The 19973-nt window shown below is 43.3% G+C and overlaps 1 protein-coding gene and 1 pseudogene across 2 annotated transcripts in view; one reads left to right on the top strand and one right to left on the bottom strand.

Annotated features, from left to right (window-relative positions):
- Window positions 1-19973, top strand: part of Mill1 (MHC I like leukocyte 1) — a 26393-nt gene continuing 6420 nt past the window's right edge. The window contains exons 1-4 of one of the 2 annotated variants that reach the window (XM_063283111.1): window positions 1-390; window positions 10055-10147; window positions 17960-18223; window positions 18419-18694. In XM_063283111.1, the coding sequence (XP_063139181.1) occupies window positions 300-390; window positions 10055-10147; window positions 17960-18223; window positions 18419-18694 (724 nt within the window). In that variant the 5' untranslated portion in view covers window positions 1-299. 2 annotated transcript variants of the gene reach the window in all.
- Crx-ps1 (cone-rod homeobox, pseudogene 1) lies at window positions 1537-9459 on the bottom strand (annotated as a pseudogene).

The following is a 19973-nucleotide window of genomic DNA, read 5'->3' on the forward strand; positions in this document are numbered from 1 at the left end:
CACTTTAGGATCTCCTCCGTCTGAAGTCAGTCCCTTGTGATACTCTTAATTAATTAATTAATTAATTTACTTTACATCCAGATCACAGCTTTTCCTCCCTCCTCTCCACTCAGCCCTTCCCTCCTTTTTTTTTTTAATTTTATTTTTCTTGGATATTTTATGTATTTACATTTCAAATGTTATCCCTCTTCCCCCTCTCCCTGCTTCTCGGATTCTGGTGTGGGTGGAGCCAGTAAGAGGTTGTTGTCTAGCTTTGAATCTTCAAAGTGAACTCAGGAGTCTCAGAAAGGCAGAAGAAGATGATGTTGTCCAGGGACCTCAGAGCTGAAGCTGCAGTTCGGCTGTGGATAATGTTCTTGCTCCTGGAGGATTTACTGGGCGCTTGTGCAGGTGAGCACTGAGAAGGAAGAGGGACTCCCTCTGTGGAGTGTAGCATGAGCAAACTTGGTGTGTGTGTGTGTGTGTGTGTGTGTGTGTGTGTGTGGTGTATGTGTCTGTGTGTATGTCTGTGTAGTGTGTGTCTGTGTATGTATATGTATGTCTCTCTATTTATGCATATGTCTGTGTATGTTATGTTTGTGTCTCTGTATGTCTATGCCTGTGTGTGTGTCTGTGTTATATGTGTGTATGTGGTGTGTGTGTGTCTATGTGTATTTCTATGTGGTATGTGTCTCTGTGTGTCTGTGTGTGTCTCTGTGTATGTCTGTGTATGGTATATATGTGTCTGTGTGTATATCAGTGTCTGTCTGTATGTGTTGTATGTGTGTGATCTGTGTGTGTGTGTGTGTGTGTGTGGTGTTATTGTGTGTATGTCTGTGTGTTTGTACATGTCTCTATTTGTCTGTGTTTGTGCCTGTGTGTCTGTGTATGTACCTGTGTGTATTATCTAGTTAAGTCCCTGGAAAGGTGCATATCTTGTAGCCTTTGGGGGAACTTTGGAACACTGACTTTGGGAGAAATTATCTGTGGCTGGCTAGTATAGTAGTTTAATCACAGACTCCTGTGAACTTGGTGGGGCAGGATGATCAATGGTTATCCAGAGCTGATGGCTCATGCTTTGCTAGCACTGAGTTTGAGAAGCAACTCAGTTTCTATGGCAACAAGAACAAGTCCAGTGTACAAAGAAAGGTTCATTGAGTGTTCAGCTTGGTGGTAGGCACAGTTGAGGGTTTTATGAGTCCACATCCTGAGACCTACAGAGGAGTCAATGATCATCTTAGGGACTCCTTGTAGCCTGAGATCTGGGTATAAAATCTTCAGGGTCTTTAGGACCTCGACAGGAGAGAGTGAGTATGGTAGTGGTAGCTAGGGTATATTTGACCTGAGGCTGAGTGAATCAGCAAGATTCAAAGTGGGGGAACCCGGCATGAGAAATACAGACAAAGAGTGAGTGGAACCATGGGGTCTCACACAACTGGTCCTTCTGCCAGGCAAGCGTGGTGAAATGCTGATATATATATATATATATATATATATATATATATATATATATATATATATATATATATATATATATATATATATCACAGAGGGGGCAACAACCACGGAAAAGAACAGTGTGGTCAAAGAACATAGAAGATCTCAGACCTAGATGATGAAAGACTCTAAGCAGGAGTTGGTTCCCAGAAGCTGTAACCTTGACTCCTCCATGGGAGTTTCTCCAGGCTCAAACCAGCCTTGCCAAATCTGATCCTGAACAAGGATACCAAACCAAAACCCTTTTAATTCCTTTCATAGAAGCCAAGTATTTAAAATAAACCTTGATTTGACATGCATTAAAGCTAGGGGTTTTTTTTGGAATTATTGATATTAGACCTTAGAAACTTTAATATATATATTATCTTTAAGTCTTTTCACAATTTTATATACTTTAAGCAACCTACTCAGACCTTTATAACTCATAAAAAGTTTTTAGTTATCCATGTTGTAAAAAGTCCATCTTTACATGTAAATTATTTATTAAAACGATTTCTTTTTTATAACTTGTATTCATTAAAATGATTTTATCCTTATAACATTTTTTCTTGGTTTTTTTGCAACTAATTTTATTCATCAACAATTTCATTTTATCAGTAAGTCACTCCCAGATCTAAATCCCCAAGCAGGTGCCTCAGAAGCCCCAATAAACCAAAAATACACGCGCGCGCGCACGCACACACACACACATACACACACAAACATATACACACAAACACACACACGCACACACACACACACATGCACTAAAATACTCATTGATGGATGAACACAAAACAAATGATCAAGGTCTCAGAGGGGAAAAAAAAAGCTAGCAGTGTTAGTCAGTTAATCTCACAACTATGCCTGCCACCAAGCTGAACACTCAAAGCACCTTTCTTTGTACACTGCTTACACAATGTATCTGGCAGTATATGTTAGTCTGTAATCAGGCCATGGGAAAGGAGGCAAGACGTCAGTGTCATACTGTCCTACGTAATTGAGTTGATAGCTCACCTTTGAGGAGAGGCTGTTAGAAGAAGGAACCACAGGCTTCCCTCAGAGATGGACCTCTGTGGGGTGAGGCCCTGCAGGTTCTAGAGGAGCTTGGAGACTCAGCATCTAGCACACCATTTCTGACCAATGCCATCTGTCAGGGCACCCAGGTATTCAGACACCGACCCTGAGGTTTCTGGAATGCATCCACCATTTGTCGTGTCTGGTGCAGCTAGGAGTCTGGAAAGGAGGGGTGTCGTGAGGGAGGTTTTTGTGCTACCTGTTGAAGTGGCCCCCTGGGGAAGGAGGATCAGCAGCTGTGCCTGCAGCTGGTTGAGGACTCCGGGGCGTTGATGGGAACGAGCCTGTATTGGCGGCTGGCAGCGGAGGGCTTTGTGGGTAGCAGAAGAGTTATCATCCCGGGCAGACTGCTGCAGCCTGCGGGGGCGCGTCTCCTGCTCCAAGGATCGCTGGATGAACCAAGTCTCAACTTGCTTCTCCTTCAGTTTGAGTCTGGTGGCCATGATTGTTCGATCCTGGAGGTCCGGGTATGGTTCCATCTTGAAGTTTTACTCCAGCTCCCAAAGCTGCTCCCAACTGTACGTCTGGTCAAGGGGAGCCATGGTATAGGAGGTCAGAGAACACAGAAATGCTTCCATCTCACCTATAGATCGCTTCCCTCCTGGGTCATGTGGGCCACCGGACTCTGATGAGGAGGAGAGATGAACAGAGCAGACCAGGAAAATGCACGATGTGCGTAAAAGCAGCTACAGAGTGAGTTTTCCCAGTACAGATCACCCGCTCATCTCGTACAGTTCTAGGTTTTAACTCACCAAATCCTCCCCTCTCTCATATCTCTAAAACTTTTGCTAAAGTATAAATTTTAAAGTATAAATTGTAAGACTACATGTGTGAACTCTATCTTAGGATTTGTAAGTTCATTGGGAGTTGTTTTAAAAATTTATAAAACATGTAACAAATTTAGCTTAAAACTTATAACAAAAGGTTCATATTTTCAAATCTATACATAAGTGATGTTTAAATATAATGCAACAAGGGGATACCTTTAGTGGGCCAAAGCCAAGGTGCACCTTTGAGAAATTACACCACACAACAGATCTGGTGTAAAAGGGACTTTACTGGGGGAGTGGAGGGGATTGAGGACCTGGGAAAGGGCCAGAGATAGCAAGAGACCCATGAGGACAGAGAGAGAGGGCAGAAGGGGGGCATGCACAAGGAATAGAGAGAGGAAAATCTGAGAACAGACAGAGAGGGGGCAGAGAAGAAGATCTGGGATAGGTGGGGATGTTGTTGTAAAATTATCAAAAATAAACGACTGTCTTTATCTCCCATTAGGTTAGACACCACAGTGCCCCAAGGTACCTGCTAGATATCTTAGTCTCAGTCAGCAAAGCCTCTCGCCCACTTTGCTCCATCCCATATCCCACTGCCTAAGGCCTCTCTCTGAGCCTGGCAGCAATCTCTCTACCCATCTAGTTCCCAAGGCAGGTTTCCATGCCAGAAACACACGTCCCAACTCCGCAGCGTCCCACACACTCTCATAAATTCAATTCTCCACATGAAAAACCACACGACACAATAAGCTTTGATCCAATTGATAAGATATAATTGCCCACCTAAACATACAAAGCCCAGTACACACCCATCCCTTAATAACATTCATAACTACCTGTAAAGGTACCGCGTGGAATCTTAATCGGTTATCTCACCGCGGCTACTCGGCAGTCTCCTCCTCTTCCTTCAAACTTTTCTCCCGCCCATCCTTCCTTCTCATCCAATGACAGGCCTCATTCTATCTTGTGCCTGCCTCATCTGTGACATCATCCCACATGGGGGTCCTTTTATCACTGCACACATTTGGTGCACCTGGCAGGAGAGGCAGATGTTGATAGAAGCAGCTGCCAGAGAGCAGGCCAACAGAATTGGCTGCATACTCTCATATCCATAATAAAAAATCTTCCCTTTTTATTAATTTATTTTAATAATATAAATATATTATGTACATATTTGTGTTATATAATATGTTAACATTATAATTAAATTAATTGTTAATTTTTATTCACCCATATTAAAAAGTTCCTCCCTTTTTTTTATTTTTTTCCTCCATCTTTATTAAATTGGGTGTTTCTTATTTACATTTCGATTGTTTTTTTTTTTTTTTGGTTCTTTTTTTCGGAGCTGGGACCGAACCCAGGGCCTTGCGCTTCCTAGGTAAGCGCTCTACCACTGAGCTAAATCCCCAGCCCCTACATTTCGATTGTTATTCCCTTTCCCGGTTTCCAGGCCTCCTCCTCATGCAGGAGGAATGAGGGCATTGTGTCCTTTAGACAGCTTCCTGCTGTCTGGGACATCCACATTCTTGGGGACCCTAAGGAAACTGGGAAGTTTGCCAAGTTCTGGGAGAACTTGCTGTCCAGGTTCTGTGGGACAATATGGGGCTAGAAAAGTACAGGCCCAGTTGAGGCAGTGTGTGAGGCCAGACCCAAGCACCTGGGGCTAGTTGCTTTGAAGCAGTCCTGGATGCAGCTGGACTTGGCAGGATGCCATACAAAGGCCGGTGGTCTTGGTAGTTGAAGAAGGGAATTCCCAAAACCAGGGAAAGAAGAGATCCCACCCTCCATAACAGGCATGTAGGGAAACAGGCTATTGATTGACAGGTACTTGTCTGGAGTCCATTTGACCTATGAAGGAGATAAATTCAAGTCAGTTCTCTGAAGCTTGCAAGAATTTAATAAGTTTACAAAATAGAGAACTTTTAGACACATTAGCATTACCATTGTAATCTGTTCTGAGACCCACATATTCACAGCTTGGTGTCATAGTAGAAGCTTAAGAAACACTTAAGGTTGAGGGAATGAACACTTTTTAAGGCAAGCTCAGGGAGGACAGGAATCTTCTGTGGAGCAGAAGGGGCGAAAGTTTGCTTGATCTTGGTCTTTAGTGTGACTACCAACTGTGAAAGATCCAGAAGACTGGATGTATAGGAAATTAGTACACGGAGAAGTCCCTTTTAGGTATATATTTAGAAGACAACCAAAGTAAATTTAAAATCTTGAGCTTGTGACTATACTAGCAGATCACACGGTGGATGGATTTTTTGCAGAAGTACACTAATAGCTTATCAAAACTCCACTGATTAATGGTTAAAACTCTGAACTTTCGAAGTCTTAATACTACAGCAGCATAGCTAAAAGAAACCTAAAGCACTTTTTAATTTCTCTTGTATACCTTAAATCACCTTCTTATCATCATTTAAGCTTTCGCCTCCTCCAACCTTTATAACCTACATTGACCAACCTTAAAACACCTTCTTAGACCCTAAAACACTTTCTTAGATCTTCACAGCTTAAGCCTCTGTACCCCCAGGTCTTACCTAAACTTTACACTTTTTTCCTAATTGTCTACCAGGAGACACAGGTGGTTGATTACTGGAAGCCACCACTGTGAAATGAGTTTCTTTAGGTGAGGGAACAGTAAACAGTTCCTTTGAAACTTATTTTCTGAGTCTGGTACCAGGGTAGTTTGTGTCTAGACTTAGAAGTGGCAGTTCCAGGAGACCAAGACCTATGGGCTGATTTTTACACCCGAAGGGGAGTGAGAAGGCATCTGAAACCTTGGTCTCTGATGTTAAACTGATAAATCTTTCACAAATCCAGTCTTCAAACCCACCAGAGACCTGAGAAGGATAAATTTCACCCGAGGAAGCAGGATGTGCAAACCAAGCACCTTCCAAGTCTATTCAAAAGGATGGAGGCTTATCAACTACCCGGACGGTTACCCAAGGTGGCCGGCATCCCTCGCCAACTGCCAGGTCTGGAAGATCTGACAGACTTTTCTCTGAAGAAGAAATTTTAAAGGACTGCCCTACCTTTGTCCAGGCAAAGTAAGGCAGTCAACTTCCCAGGGTCCTGCCTGTCCACAGTTCAGACAGAGCACTGTCAGTAGCAGAGGCAAGGGTGGCTACAGCCCAGTGGCCAGCTTTGCCACATTCGAAGCAAGGTCCAGGTAGTTGTTCTTCAATGCCCATCATCTTCTTGGGAGGAAGGGGTACTGCCAAGAGCTGATGTGCCTATCAGGAAAAGCTTCTCTATTAAACATGTTAAATGCCCTATTCTGCAGATATCTGAAATGTTAGAGGACCATCAGTCTAAAGTATGCCTAAATAGACAAACTTTGCTGTTTCCAGTGATTTACTTTAAACGCAGATAAAGGAGGCTTAATAAGGCTTGTTCCTGTAATCAATTGCTTCAGTTCTTAGTGTGACTACAAATATATTTCTGAACACATTGAAGGATTTATATTTTTTATAAGGTAACTGACTACTGACTTGCATTTAATTATCCCTAAGAGTTTATGATAACATAGTAGCTTCCCTAAAGACTGGGACTTTATATTACATCCCTGTTGGGTTTAACAATTTTGAGTTGAAGCCTTTCTAGTATCAAGATGAAATTTTTAATTGTAGATACAGTCCATAGAGAGGCTGATGGCTTTATTGCTCCTATCGTACTACAACGTTATACGCCACTGTCATTTTCTGTGTGACTTAGTTTATTCAAAGACTAAATCTTAGACAAAAAAGCTATATAAATATTACTGCAAATCTCATTAGACTTTGGAAGTTTACGGATTATTGATTATTAAACATAACTTATTCATCAAACATATGTTGTTACTTACCTGTTTTTCTAGCAGCCTGGTGTTGAGCAATTAGAAAAGACTTAAGTAACTAGACATGCACCTTAAATTAGCTTTTGTTAATCTGAATGGACCTTCGTAGCCATGAAATTTCATCATCATATTCTAAGCCAGAGTTGAATCATATATACAGCATGTTGTAGCAAATACAACTTTGAATTTTTACCATCATACAAAACTCCATACCAATCTTAAATATTTAAGACTTGTTGTTGTTTTCCTAGTCTAAAAGGAGATACAATAATAAACAGAGAAGTTTTACAACTGTTGCTTTAAACTATGTGGTCATCTTAAAACGGTGAAATCACACGGCAGGTTGCAAGCCATGTGGTTGACATGGTTGCTTCTTTAAAATGAGTGTGTGTGTGTGTGTGTGTGTGTGTGTGTGTGTGTGTGTGTGTTAGAGAGAGAGAGAGAGAATTGAATCCAAGTTATATGCTCATCTACATACAGAGTTAAATCCTAGTTACATACATATAGAGTTGAATTAGAGTTAGATACACACATACATACATGAACATATATGTGTGTGTGTCTTAAACAAGAGTTAAATCATATATATGCTTATGTATATAGATTTTAATTATAAACCTTTTGTTATATAAGTTCAAAGCCAAATAATCGTTGCAGATTATACAGATGTGAAACAATACCAATGAGCAACTTTCGAATCCTTTAAAAGGAGTTTACAGCATAATCTTAAGATTTTTTTTTGAGAGCAGACTGCAGAAAAATTAAGATTTAAAAAAATTTTAAGCGTGTGGAAATAAGAGCATAGAGCAGAGCAAGTTTAGATAAAAGACATTTTGGAATCATTTGTCTGTGGGAGTGAAAATTTGGAAATCAGATGTGCCAGTTTCTGGCCTTTGAATGGGGCCACGTTGTTGTGATAAAACCTGAGTTCACGAAGGAACAGAGCATGCTTCTCTTAGAGCAGGCTGACTGAAGAAAGTCAGGAGGCAAGAGAGCCTGCCTCACATGGGCAGGCTGTAGGAGCCAGAGCCATATGGAGGACACGGTAGACTCTAGAGTTTGGAATCAAATTCACAGACAAATGATCTGTACTCATCTCAGGAGGGGCTAGATGAGCAGCTTGGTTTGGAGCCCTGCAGAGAGAACTGGTGCATGTGGTGACAATGCTGCAGTTTTTGCTCCTATCTGGCTCTGACTTGTTCCAAACTTACCGGGAAGACATTGACAGAGTGCAGGTAGGGAAACCAGATAGAATCAAGCAGGCTTGGAGTAAGGAAAACAGGATAAAACAAGGAGAACTTTTTTCATGTCCCCCTCCAATCGCTTAGGTGATATATTGAAGCCATATTTGATAAGTTTGGAAGCTAAGTGTATCAGGACACAGTTTTAATGGACAGAGGTATGGAGGAGTCCCAAGCTTGGGTCTGAGGTGTTCCAGGAACTGGGTAGGTTGAGATGAGGAGGCACAAGACATCCAGGCGACTTTTCATTCAGTGGACAGTGAACAGTACCAAAGCACAAGCAGACATGGCTCATCTGGCAAGATTTCTTAGAGAACTCAAGTGGGCGAGAAACTACTGGAGAAACGGAGCCTCAACCAGGGAAGTTGTCAGTTCAGAGAAACTCTTAAACCGAGTAAGAGAGAGAACTCACCTATTGTCAGTGTTGGATAGAATGCCTAGCGATCAGTGGACCAGACTGCAGATCTGTTGCAGGTGCAGCGGGCAGGTAGGATCCCAGTGTGGATGGACACCAAGAGAGCCCCCTGAGGACGTGTCACCAATGTTATGAAATATAATGTGTTCAGGGGATACTTTGGGTGAACCAAGCTAAGGTACTCGCCAAGAAAATACACCATGTAACGGATCTGGTGTAGAGGAAATGCCAGGAGCAGAGAGAGAGAGAAACAGAGAGGGGGGGAGGGAGAGGGGGAGGGGGAGTGGGAGAGGGAGAGGGAGAGGGAGATCTGGGATCTTTGGGGGCTCTTCAAGCATTGCACACATCTGGCACACCTGGCAGGAACCATAGGTGAGTATGTAAGCAGCTACTAGGTCCCCAAGGGCAAACCAGTGAAATCGTGTGTGTATGCTAACAGAGAGGTGGCTTGAATAAGAATGGCCCCCATAGGCTCATAGATTTTAATGTCTGGTCACCAGAGAGTGGTGCTATTTGAAAGGATTAGGAGATGTGGCCTTGTTGGAGGAAGTTTGTGGTGGTGGACCTTGAAGTTTCAAAAGCCCAAGCTACTAGGTCCATCTCAGTTGTCTCAGTCTCCCTCTCTCTCTCTCTCTCTCTCTCTCTCTCTCTCTCTCTCTCTCTCTCTCTCTCTCTCTTTCTCTCTCTCTCTCTCCCCTTCCCCCTCTCCCCCTCCCCTCCCCCTCTCCCCCTCCCCTCCCCCTCTCCTTCTCCCTCTCCCTCCCCCTCTCCTCCCACACCCCCGCCTATGCTGGATGTAGAATTCTCAACTCCTGTATCGTATCTGACTGATTCATGCCATGCTTCCTACTGTGATACAATGCACTAAACCTGGAAACCTTTGAATAAGGCTCACTTAAATGCTTTCCCTTCTAAGAGTTGCCATGGTCAACAGGTGGTGGTGATTCGTGCCTTTAATTACAGCACTTGGGAGGCAGAAATAGGAGGAGCTCTGCATTTGAGGCCAGCCAGGTCTACACAGCAAGTTCCAGGACAGCTGAGGCTACACAGAGAAACCCTGTCCTGAAAAACCAAATTTAAAAATAAAAAAGGAGCTATAGTCATGATGTTTCTTCACAGCACTGGAACAATAGCTAACACAATATGTAAACTTAGTTTGCTACCATCTGCCTGCATGTATCTTGGATTCAATTCATTTTGAAGATAGATCTGCCATAGCATTCTTTGTATATAACTTGATTCAATTCTTGTCTAGTGGGTGACTACCAAAGACGAGTGCCTTCTGCCCCCAACACAGACATCAGGAACACTCTAGAGAAGCCTAGAGTAACCACACAGGAGGTAGCAGGTAAGTCTCTGCCATTTCAATTGGTACCTGGGCCATTTGGATTATACTTCCTGTGCCAGAGGCCAGATCTAGCATTCTTGTTCTTTCTTGACGGTAGGGGAGGAGGAGGAGAGCTTTAGCAGGGGCAAAACTTGGTCTTGGGAGATATTATGGATGCTTTTATTATAATAGCATTTACCTATCTTGATACTTTGATGCGGTACCTACCCCACCTGTCTGAGTTCCTCTGAGGCCAGAAACTGCAGTCTTTGGTGTTTAGCACCTCATCATAAAACAGAGGGGAAGTAAGTAAATACTTATTGCTAGGGCTACAGCCAGGGCCACAGGCCCCCAAGGAGACCTGCAGCAACCCAGGGACACAGCAGGTAGGCTTCAGACAGACACCCAGGCCAGTTAACAACAGAGATAATCAGATGTGGAGAGGCAAAAGCAAGACCATAAATAACAGAAGCCAATATACTCTGGCACCATCAGAACCCAGTTCTCCCACCACAGCAAGCCCAGGATACACCAATGCACCTGAAAACCAGGATGCTAATATAAAATCCTATCTCATGAAGATAATAGAATCCTTTAAGGAGGATATAAATAACTCACTGAAAGAAATACAGGAAAACACAAGTAAACAGATGAAGGAATTGAACAAAGTAGTCCAAGACCCAAAAGTGGAAATAAAAGCAATAAAAAAAAACGCAAATAGAGGTAACCCTGGAAATGGAAAACCTAGGAAAGAGGTCAGGAGTCACAACAACAGAACACAAGAGATAGAAGAGAGAATCTCAGGCATAGAAGATACCTTAGACGAGACTGATACAAAGGTCAAAGAAAATTCAAAACATAAAACCTCCTAAGCCAAAACATCCAGGAAATTTAGGATGCAATGAAAAGACCAAACTTAAGAATAATAGGACTAGAAGAAAGCAAAGATTCCCAGATCAAAGGACCCAAAAATGTCTTCAGCAAAATCGTAGAAGAAAACTTTCCCAACCTAAAGAAAGAGATAGCTGGGCTGGAGAGATGGCTCAGTGGTTAAGAGCACAGACTGCTCTTCCAGAGGTCCTGAGTTCAATTCCCAGCAACCATATGGTGGCTCACAACCATCTGTAGTGGGATCTGATGCCCTCTCCTGGTGTGTCTGAAGATAGCAACAATGTACTCATAAACATAAAATAAGTAAATCTTTAGAAAAAGAGAGAGAGATGGCCATAATGTACAAGAAGCCTATAGAACACCAAGTAGATTGGACCTGAAAAGAAAATCTTCTCATCACATAATAATCAAAACACTAAATGCACAAAACAAAGAAAAATATTAAAAGATGTTAAAAGAAAAGATCAAGTAACATATAAAGGCAAACTTATCAGATGTTTTGCCAGAGTGGACAGTTGAGAGGATGCATGCTGTTTGAAAAGAGTGTAAGTGGCTTTGCTTCCAGCCATGGTGGCTGCAGAGCAACTTCCAGATAGCGAAGTGGCCTCAGCTTCAAGCTGAGGTGGCAGCAGTGCCAGGCAGGACCCCTCAGGACACCCACAGATCATCTTTTCCCCCACAACTTTGCCATGGCTGAGTGTCCTGTACCTGTATGCCCATGGCCAATGTGTATCCCTCCACCTTATGCTGACCTTGGCAAAGCTGCCAGAGATATTTTCAACAAAGGATTCAGCTTTGGGTTGGTAGAGCTGAATGTGAAAACAAAGTCATGCAGCAGTCTGGCTCATCTAATACAGACACTGGTAAAGTTAGTGGGATCCTGGAACAAGTACAAATGGTATGAGTATGGTCTGACTTTCACAGAGAAACAGAACACTGATAACACTTTGGGGACAGAGATTGCAACTGAAGACCAGATTTGTCAAGGTTTGAAACTGACCTTTGACACCACCTTTTCACTGAACACAGGAAAGAAAAGTGGTAAATATATATCCACTTATCAATGAGTGCATACCATGTGTGTTTTTCTGTGATTGAATAACCTCACTCACGATAATATTTTCCAGTTCCATCCATTTGCCTATGAATTTCATAAAGTCATCGTTTTTGATAGCTGAGTAGTATTCAATTGTGTAGATGTACCACATTTTTTTGGATCCATTCCTCTGTTGAAGGGCATCTGGGTTCTTTCCAGCTTCTGGCTATTATAAATAAGGCTGATATGAACATAGTGGAGCATGTGTCTTTGTTATATGTTGGGGCATCTTTTGGGTATATGCCCAAGAGAGGCATAGCTGGGTCCTCAGGTAGTTCAATGCTCGAATTGCCCTAGATGCACAGAACACATGAAACTCAAGAAGGATGACCAAAATACGGATGCTTCACTCCTTCTTTAAAAGGGGAACAAGAATACCCTTGGGAGGGGATAGGGAGGCAAAGTTTAGAACAGAGACTGAAGGAACACCCATTCAGAGCCTGCCCCACATGTGGCCCATACATATACAGCCACCAAACTAGATAAGATGGATGAAGCAAAGAAGTGCAGGCCAACAGGAACAGGATGTAGATCTCTCCTGAGAGACACACCCAGAATACAGCAAATACATAGGCGAATGCCAGCAGCAAACCACGGAACTGAGAATGGGACCCCCGTTGAAGGAATCAGAGAAAGGACTGAAAGAGCTGAAGGGGCTTGAGACCCCATATGAACAACAATGCTAACCAACCAGAGCTTCCGGGGAATAAGCCACTACCTAAAGACTATACATGGACTGACCCTGGTCTCCAATTGCATAAGTAGTAATGGATTAGCCTAGTAAGGGCACCAATGGAAGGGGAAGCCCTTGGTCCTGCCAAGGCTGGACCCCCAGTAAACGGGATTCTTGGGGGGAGGGCAGTAATGGGGGGAGGATTGGGAGGGGAACACACATAAAGAAGGGGAGGGCAAGGGATTAGGGGAATGTTGACATGGAAACCGGGAAAGGGAATAACATTTGAAATGTAAGTAAGAAATACCCAATTTAATAAATATGGAAAAAATTACAAAGAAAAAATTCTCACAAACAGAATTCAAGAACACATCAAAACTATCATCTGTCTTGATCAACTAAGCTTCATCCCAGGGATGCAGGGATGGTTCAATGCACGGAAATCCATCAATGTAATCCACAATATAAACTAAAAGTCAAGAAAAAAACACATGACCATCTCATTAGATGCGGAGAAAGCCTTTGACTAAATTCAATACCCCTGCATGTTAAAAGTCTTGGAAAGATCAGGAATTCAAGGCCCATATCTAAACATAGTAAAAGCTATATACAACAAACCAGTAGCCAACATCAAACTAAATGGAGAGAAACTTGAAGCAATCCCACTAAAATCAGGAAGTAGACCAGGCTGCCCATTCTCTCCCTACTTATTCAATATAGTACTTGAAGTCCTAGCCAGAGCAATCAGACAACAAAAGGAGATCAAGGGATACAGATTGGAAAGAGAGAAGTCAAAATATCACTATTTGCAGATGATATGATAGTATATTTAAGTGATCCCAAAAGTTCCACCAAAGAATTCCTAAGCCTGATAAACAACTTCAGCAAAGTGGCTAGGTATAAAATTAAATCAAACAAATCAGTAGCCTTCCTCTACTCAAAGGATAAACAGGCTGAGGAAGAAATTAAGGAAAAGACACCCTTCACAACAGTCGCAAGTAACATAAAATACCTTGGTATGACTCTAACCAAGCAAGTGAAAGATCTGTATGACAACAACTTCAAGCATCTGAAGAAAGAAATTGAAGAAGATCTCAGAAGATGGAAAGACCTCCCATGCTCATGGATTGACAGGATTAATATAGTAAAAATGGCCATCTTGCCAAAAAGCAATCTACAGATTAAATGTAATCCCCATCAAAATTCCAACTCAATTCTTCCATAGAGTTAGAAAGAGCAATTTGCAAATTCATTCAGAATAACAAAAAACCTAGGGGTTGGGGATTTAGCTCAGCGGTAGAGCGGTAGAGCGTAGAGCGCTTGCCTAGCAAGCGCAAGGCCCTGGGTTTGGTCCCCAGCTCCAAAAAAAAGAAGAGGAAAAAAAAAACCCAGGATAGGGAAAACTCCTCAACAATAAAAGGACTTCCAGGGGAATCATCATCCCTGACCTCAAGCACTATTACAGAGCAATAGTGATAAAAACTGTATGGTATTGGGACAGAGACAGGCAGGTAAATCAATGGAACCGAACTGAAGACCCAGAAATGGACCCACACACCTATGGTCACTTGATCTTTGACAAAGGAGCTAAAACTATCCAGTGGAAAAAAGACAGCATTTTCAACAAATGGTGCTAGTTCAATTGGTAGTCAGCATGTAGAAGAATGCAGATCGATCCATTCTTATTGCCCTGTACAAAGCTCAAGTCCAAGTGGATCAAGGACCTCCACATAAAACCAGATGCTAATCAAACTAATAGAAGAAAAAGTGGGGAAGCATCTTGAACACATGGGCACTGGGGAAAATTTCCTGAACAGAATACCAATGACTTATGCTCTAAGATCAAGACTGGACAAATGGGACCTCATAAAACTGCAAATCTTCTGTAAGGTAAAGGACACTGTTGTTAGGACAAAACGGCAACCAACAGATTGGGAAAAGATCTTTACCAATCCTACATCTGATACAGGGGTAATATCCAAAATATACAAAGAACTCAAGAAGTTAAGACTCCAGAGAATCAAATAACCCTATTTAAAAATGGGATACGGAGCTGAACAAAGAATTCTCAACTGAGGAATATGAAATAGCCGAGAAGCACCTAAAGAAATATTCAACATCCTTAGTCATCAGGGAAATGCAAATCAAAACAACCCTGAGATTCTACCTCACACCAGTCAGAATGGCTAAGATCAAAAACTCAGGCGACAGCAGATGCTGGGAAGGATATGCAGAAAGAGGAACACTCCTCCATTGTCTGTGGGTTTGCAAACTGGCACAACCACTCTGGAAGTCAGTATCAAGGTTTCTACTCCTGGGCATATACCCAAAAGATGCTCCAACTTATTAACAAGGACACATGGCTCCACTATGTTCATAGCAGCCTTATTTATTATAGCCAGTAGCTGGAAAGAACCCAGATGTCCTTCAACAGTGGAATGGATACAGAAAATGTGGGGGAATGTCAGGGTGGGGAGGCAGGAAAGGGTGGGTGGATGGGTGGGAGAACACCCTCATAGAAGAAGGGGGAGGAGGGATGGATGGGTGGTTGTTTAGTCCCTGGGAGCTCTGGTTGGTTGCTATTGTTGTTCTTATGGGGTTGTAAGCCCCTTCAGCTCCTTCAATCCTTTCTCTAACTCCTCCAATGGGAACCAGCCTTGCCAAGTCCACCCCTGGACAAGGCCACGGAACCTGAGTTCCCTCTGTCCTTCCTTCAGGGCCTCTGAGGAAGTCTTGGGTTATCTGGCTTCTCACAGTATTATAGTGGTCATGGCTGTCTCCCACCATGGAGGTAAAGGAATTATGCAAGTGAGGGTATCACTGTTGGGGAGGGGTGTGCAGAGGTTAAGGACCTAGGCAGGTGTTGGCAGGGAGGCAAATAGAAGTTACGGGGCAGCCTAATTGTTATGAATCCCATGGTCCATGTTCTGCTAGAGTTTAGATAAGATCATTTAGGTATCTGGAAGACTAAACCAATTGATCTCAGAGACCAGTGAAGCCCAGTTTAGTTTGCTCAGTGGCAAATTTTTTGAAATCTTACATGACTCTCTCTGACAGTTTCTCACTCTGTGGGAACCCTAGAGCCCTGTCATCCTCCTGCCTCAGCCTCTCAAGTGCTCATGCCTCTACATCCACCTACAGTTTTGTTTTTTTAATTTGTTAATGTATTTTATGTGTATACATTATTGTCTATATGGTAGACTGTGTAACACATGTGAGCAGCACCTTCAGAGGCCAGACCTACAGGTTAATTTCTTCGAAATTGATAATGTTTTTTCATCTGTATGGATGTATTATCTACATGCTAGTCTGTATAACAGATGCATGCAATACCCTCATAGGCCAGAAGAGGGCATCAGACCCCCCTGGAACTGGAATTATAGATGGCTGTGAGTCACCATGTGGGTGGTAGCAATCAAATGCCATTTCTCTTCGAAAGCTGTCAAAAACCACTGAGCTATTTCTCCAGCCCTTGGGTTAATTTCTTAAATGTTTTAGAGACCTTGACTTTTTTATTCTTAATTCTTTTCTTTTTATTTCATGCATGTTGGTGTTCTGCCTGCATGTATGTCTGTGTGAGGGTGGGAGATCCCCTAGAACTGGAGTTACAGACATGTGTGAGCTACCATAACAGTGCTGGGAATTGAACCTGGGTCTTCTGGAAAAGCAGCTAGTGTTCTTATCCACCGAGTCATCTTTTCAACCCCTCAATTCTTTTTTTAATTCAATGATTTCTTTTCTTTCTTTCTTAATTTTGGTGTTTATCTTTAATATCTTTTTACTTCTTGTTTATGTATTTGGGGGCACAGCTCATACTCTTCATGTCTACTCCCAAGGACCAACCTTGGCTAGGTCTATGTTCCTGAGTGAGGGGTGTTTGGGAGCAGGAAAACAAACAACCAGAAGTCAAATTGTGGGTTCAAGCTGGCAGCCTAGGTTCTGCTGACATGACTTCTCAAACTATTCTCTCTCTCTCTCTCTCTCTCTCTCTCTCTCTCTCTCTCTCTCTCTCCCTTCCTCCCTCTTTCTCTCTCTCTCTCCTCTGCTCTATACAGCTTTTTCTTGCTATTCTAAAAGCTCTTTGGTTGACACGATTATCTTTCTGCTCTAGCCAGCTCTCTCTGCTAATAAAACTTCTAAAAGCTCTCTGTAACAGCTCATGGGTTTTCTGATCGAAGTCAGAAAAGCTGCTATTTAAAAAAAAATTCTCGGATCTTCCAAATCCTATTAGAAAAATTCTCAAAGTCTCTCTATCAAAATCAGAAAGTCAGAAAAATTCTAAAAGGGCTGTGCCTGCTCTTCAGACAGCCTTCTCTGCATAGCTGCTAGCAAACATTCTAAAAGAGCTGTGTCAGCCCTCTAAAGGAATTCTGACCAAGTCAGAAATCCTGTTAGAAAAAATTCCTGAAGAGCTGTTTTCACTCTCCAGAGATCTCTAGACTGCTCAGCTCTTGCTAGAGAAAATTCTAAAAAGAGAGCTAACTGCTATCACTTTCTGCCAGCTCATCTCATACAGACCAAATGCCCCAGTTTTTTATTTATATATCAATTCAGGTTCCCTTTTGATTATCCTAAGAATCAGCATCCCACAACCCCAGATCCTTAATTCGTAGTGAACAGCAAGCACACATTTTCTTTTAACATTGCAAAAGAATTCAGAGATCGGCCTGCCTCTCTTACACACAGATGGTGAACTAGCTGGACCCAGTCCTGAAATTACAATTTCTACCACACCTGGGCCTGGACTCAGTGTGTCCCAGGCTGACCTTGAACTCAGGAATCTGCCTGTCTTTGTATCTTTCTGACAAGCTGGCTCGTGGTGCAGCTGCCTCTGTTCCTTTAGATCTGTGAAGCTCCTATGAATTCATATTGCATCTTTACATTTTTGCATAGTTAAGAAATTATATTATTTTTGAACTCATGCTTTTAGAGTTCTTTTCCACAGGGCTATTGTGAAGGTCCCAATGTATACCATTTTGCTGAGACATTAGCTACACCTTCCCCTCCTGTGAAAAACAGATACATTAATATACAACCAGGCTTTATGCCCCAAGCAGCTATTGATGCTTGTGGACTCAGTAATCTACCTGTGAGACACTGAGGCATGGAGTAGTCTGGTTTTAATCCTTCAAGGTAGAATTGACCATGGGAACCCATGAACCTGTCTCCTCAGGACCCCACACTCTGCGCTATGACCTCATGGCCTTGTCTCTGAAGTTGCCTGAGTTGCCCCAGGTCCTGATCTGGAGATACTTTGATGATGAGCCCTTCCTACATTATAATGAAAGCAGCAACAGAACAGACTCCTGGGAACCTAGGATCAAGAGACATTGGAGAGCTATGACTTGGGCAAGAGAGACTGAGGATCTGCAGGAAATGGTGGAGCAACTCAAAAGGATGCTAGCTGAGGTCACAGGCCAGAAAGGCCAAGATAAGGGTGAGTGGATGGAGCCCAGTGCATACAGATCCAGCACTGGTTCCTGAAGTCCAGGTGGGGGCAGGGTGTGGCTAAGCTGATTGAACAGACCAGTGGTTTTTCCCTAAAAGAGAAAGATCACCACACTTTGGTGGCTCCACTGAGAAATGAGGTCCATAGACACAAAGTTAACAGGTCATTGCCTGGGTGGGCCAGGCCTTCACATCCTCCAGGCAACCCTGGGCTGTGAGCTTCAAAGAAATGGAAGCACTAGAGGCTTCTGGCACCTGGGCTATGACGGGCGGAACCTCCTCACCTTCGACCAGAAGACTCTCACATGGACAATGGATATGCCCTTCACCCAGCAGAAGAAGACGTTCTGGGAGCCACGTGCACCCAGGGCTGACCTAGTTAAGACGTTCTTGGATGACACATGTCCTGCTCAGCTCCAGAGACATCTGGCTTCCTTGAGAAGTGAACCACTTGACACAGGTACTGACTGTCACCAGAGTTGGTTCCCAGAACCCAGGGGAGCATTCCTGTGGACCAGTGGCCCCTTCCATGGTATTTGTGGTGGTCCGAATTCTCACTTGTACGTACAATGGTGGCACAGTCTATGGTGGTGCCTGGAAGTGGGGACATAGAGTCTCTTCCAGAGCCACTACTAGTGCCCTCAGATCAGAAAGGAGGGGTTCCCAGAGTTTGGCTGGATCTCAGACACAGGGGCCTCACATGCAGCATAAAAAGCACTCCCCTCTTTCCAACAACCCCCACTCTAAGATAGAGATTGTCCTGGAGGAGGGGAGAGCCCTGGGTGGGATGGGTGGGTTCAGAGCCACCCTTACCGGGAGCTAAAATAGGAGAGTAGGACATAACCCTGGGGCTGTACTACAGATTCAAACACAAGCTACCCCATGTCACGTGACCTGATCTAGGTCCTCTTACTGTTGCTCAACTCTTACTTTTAAAAAAGTCAACCTGGGGCTGGAGAGATGAGCTCAACAGGTAAGAGCTCTGGTTGCTCTTGCAGAGGACCCACGCTGGATTCCCAGCACCGGGCAGTGGCTTAAAACCATTTGTAACTCCAGTTCTGGGGAATCCAGTGCCCTCTGTTGTCTTCCATAGGTGCTGGGTGTACACATGGTACACACACATTCATGCAGGCAAAACAGTCATACACATAAAATGAAGTAAGTAAATATATAATGCTTAAAAGGTTGTGTTTTCTTTTTAAATAGCTTTGTCTTTTATAAAAACAGAGTCTCATGATGCCTGTCATCTACACACACACACACACACACACACACACACACACACACATCTCCTATCTCTAGGAAATCTGTGGAGGAAGAAAGACAGGAGGCAGACACTGGTCAATTCCAGAATCAGGGCTACAGTCAGTTGACTGTACTTCAGGAGTCCCTCACTTGTCCCTTAAGGCTTGTAAAGCTGGCTTTGTCATAGAAACGAGGCACATCCCACCCAGGTTGGATCTGTAGCCTCTGTAACCCTGAGCCCCTGTCCTCTTGGTACCTGTTGCTCCCTGTGCTGGATCGAGGACCTGTCGACCGCTGAGAGCAGGGACATCATGTTCTCTCATCGTGCAAATCAGAGCCTGACCCTAAAAAGCATTGGGAGCCATTGGAACTGAGCCCCAGCCTCCCTCAATCCTACAGCCACTGGGAGCCTCCCAGGAGGGGAAATTGGAGGCGAATATGAACAGGGTGGTTCTTCTAGGCAACCTACCATGCTGAGATAGAGGGATCCTCAC

The sequence above is a fragment of the Rattus norvegicus genome, chromosome 1 (assembly GCF_036323735.1).
Source record: "Rattus norvegicus strain BN/NHsdMcwi chromosome 1, GRCr8, whole genome shotgun sequence".
Lineage (NCBI taxonomy): Eukaryota > Metazoa > Chordata > Mammalia > Rodentia > Muridae > Rattus > Rattus norvegicus.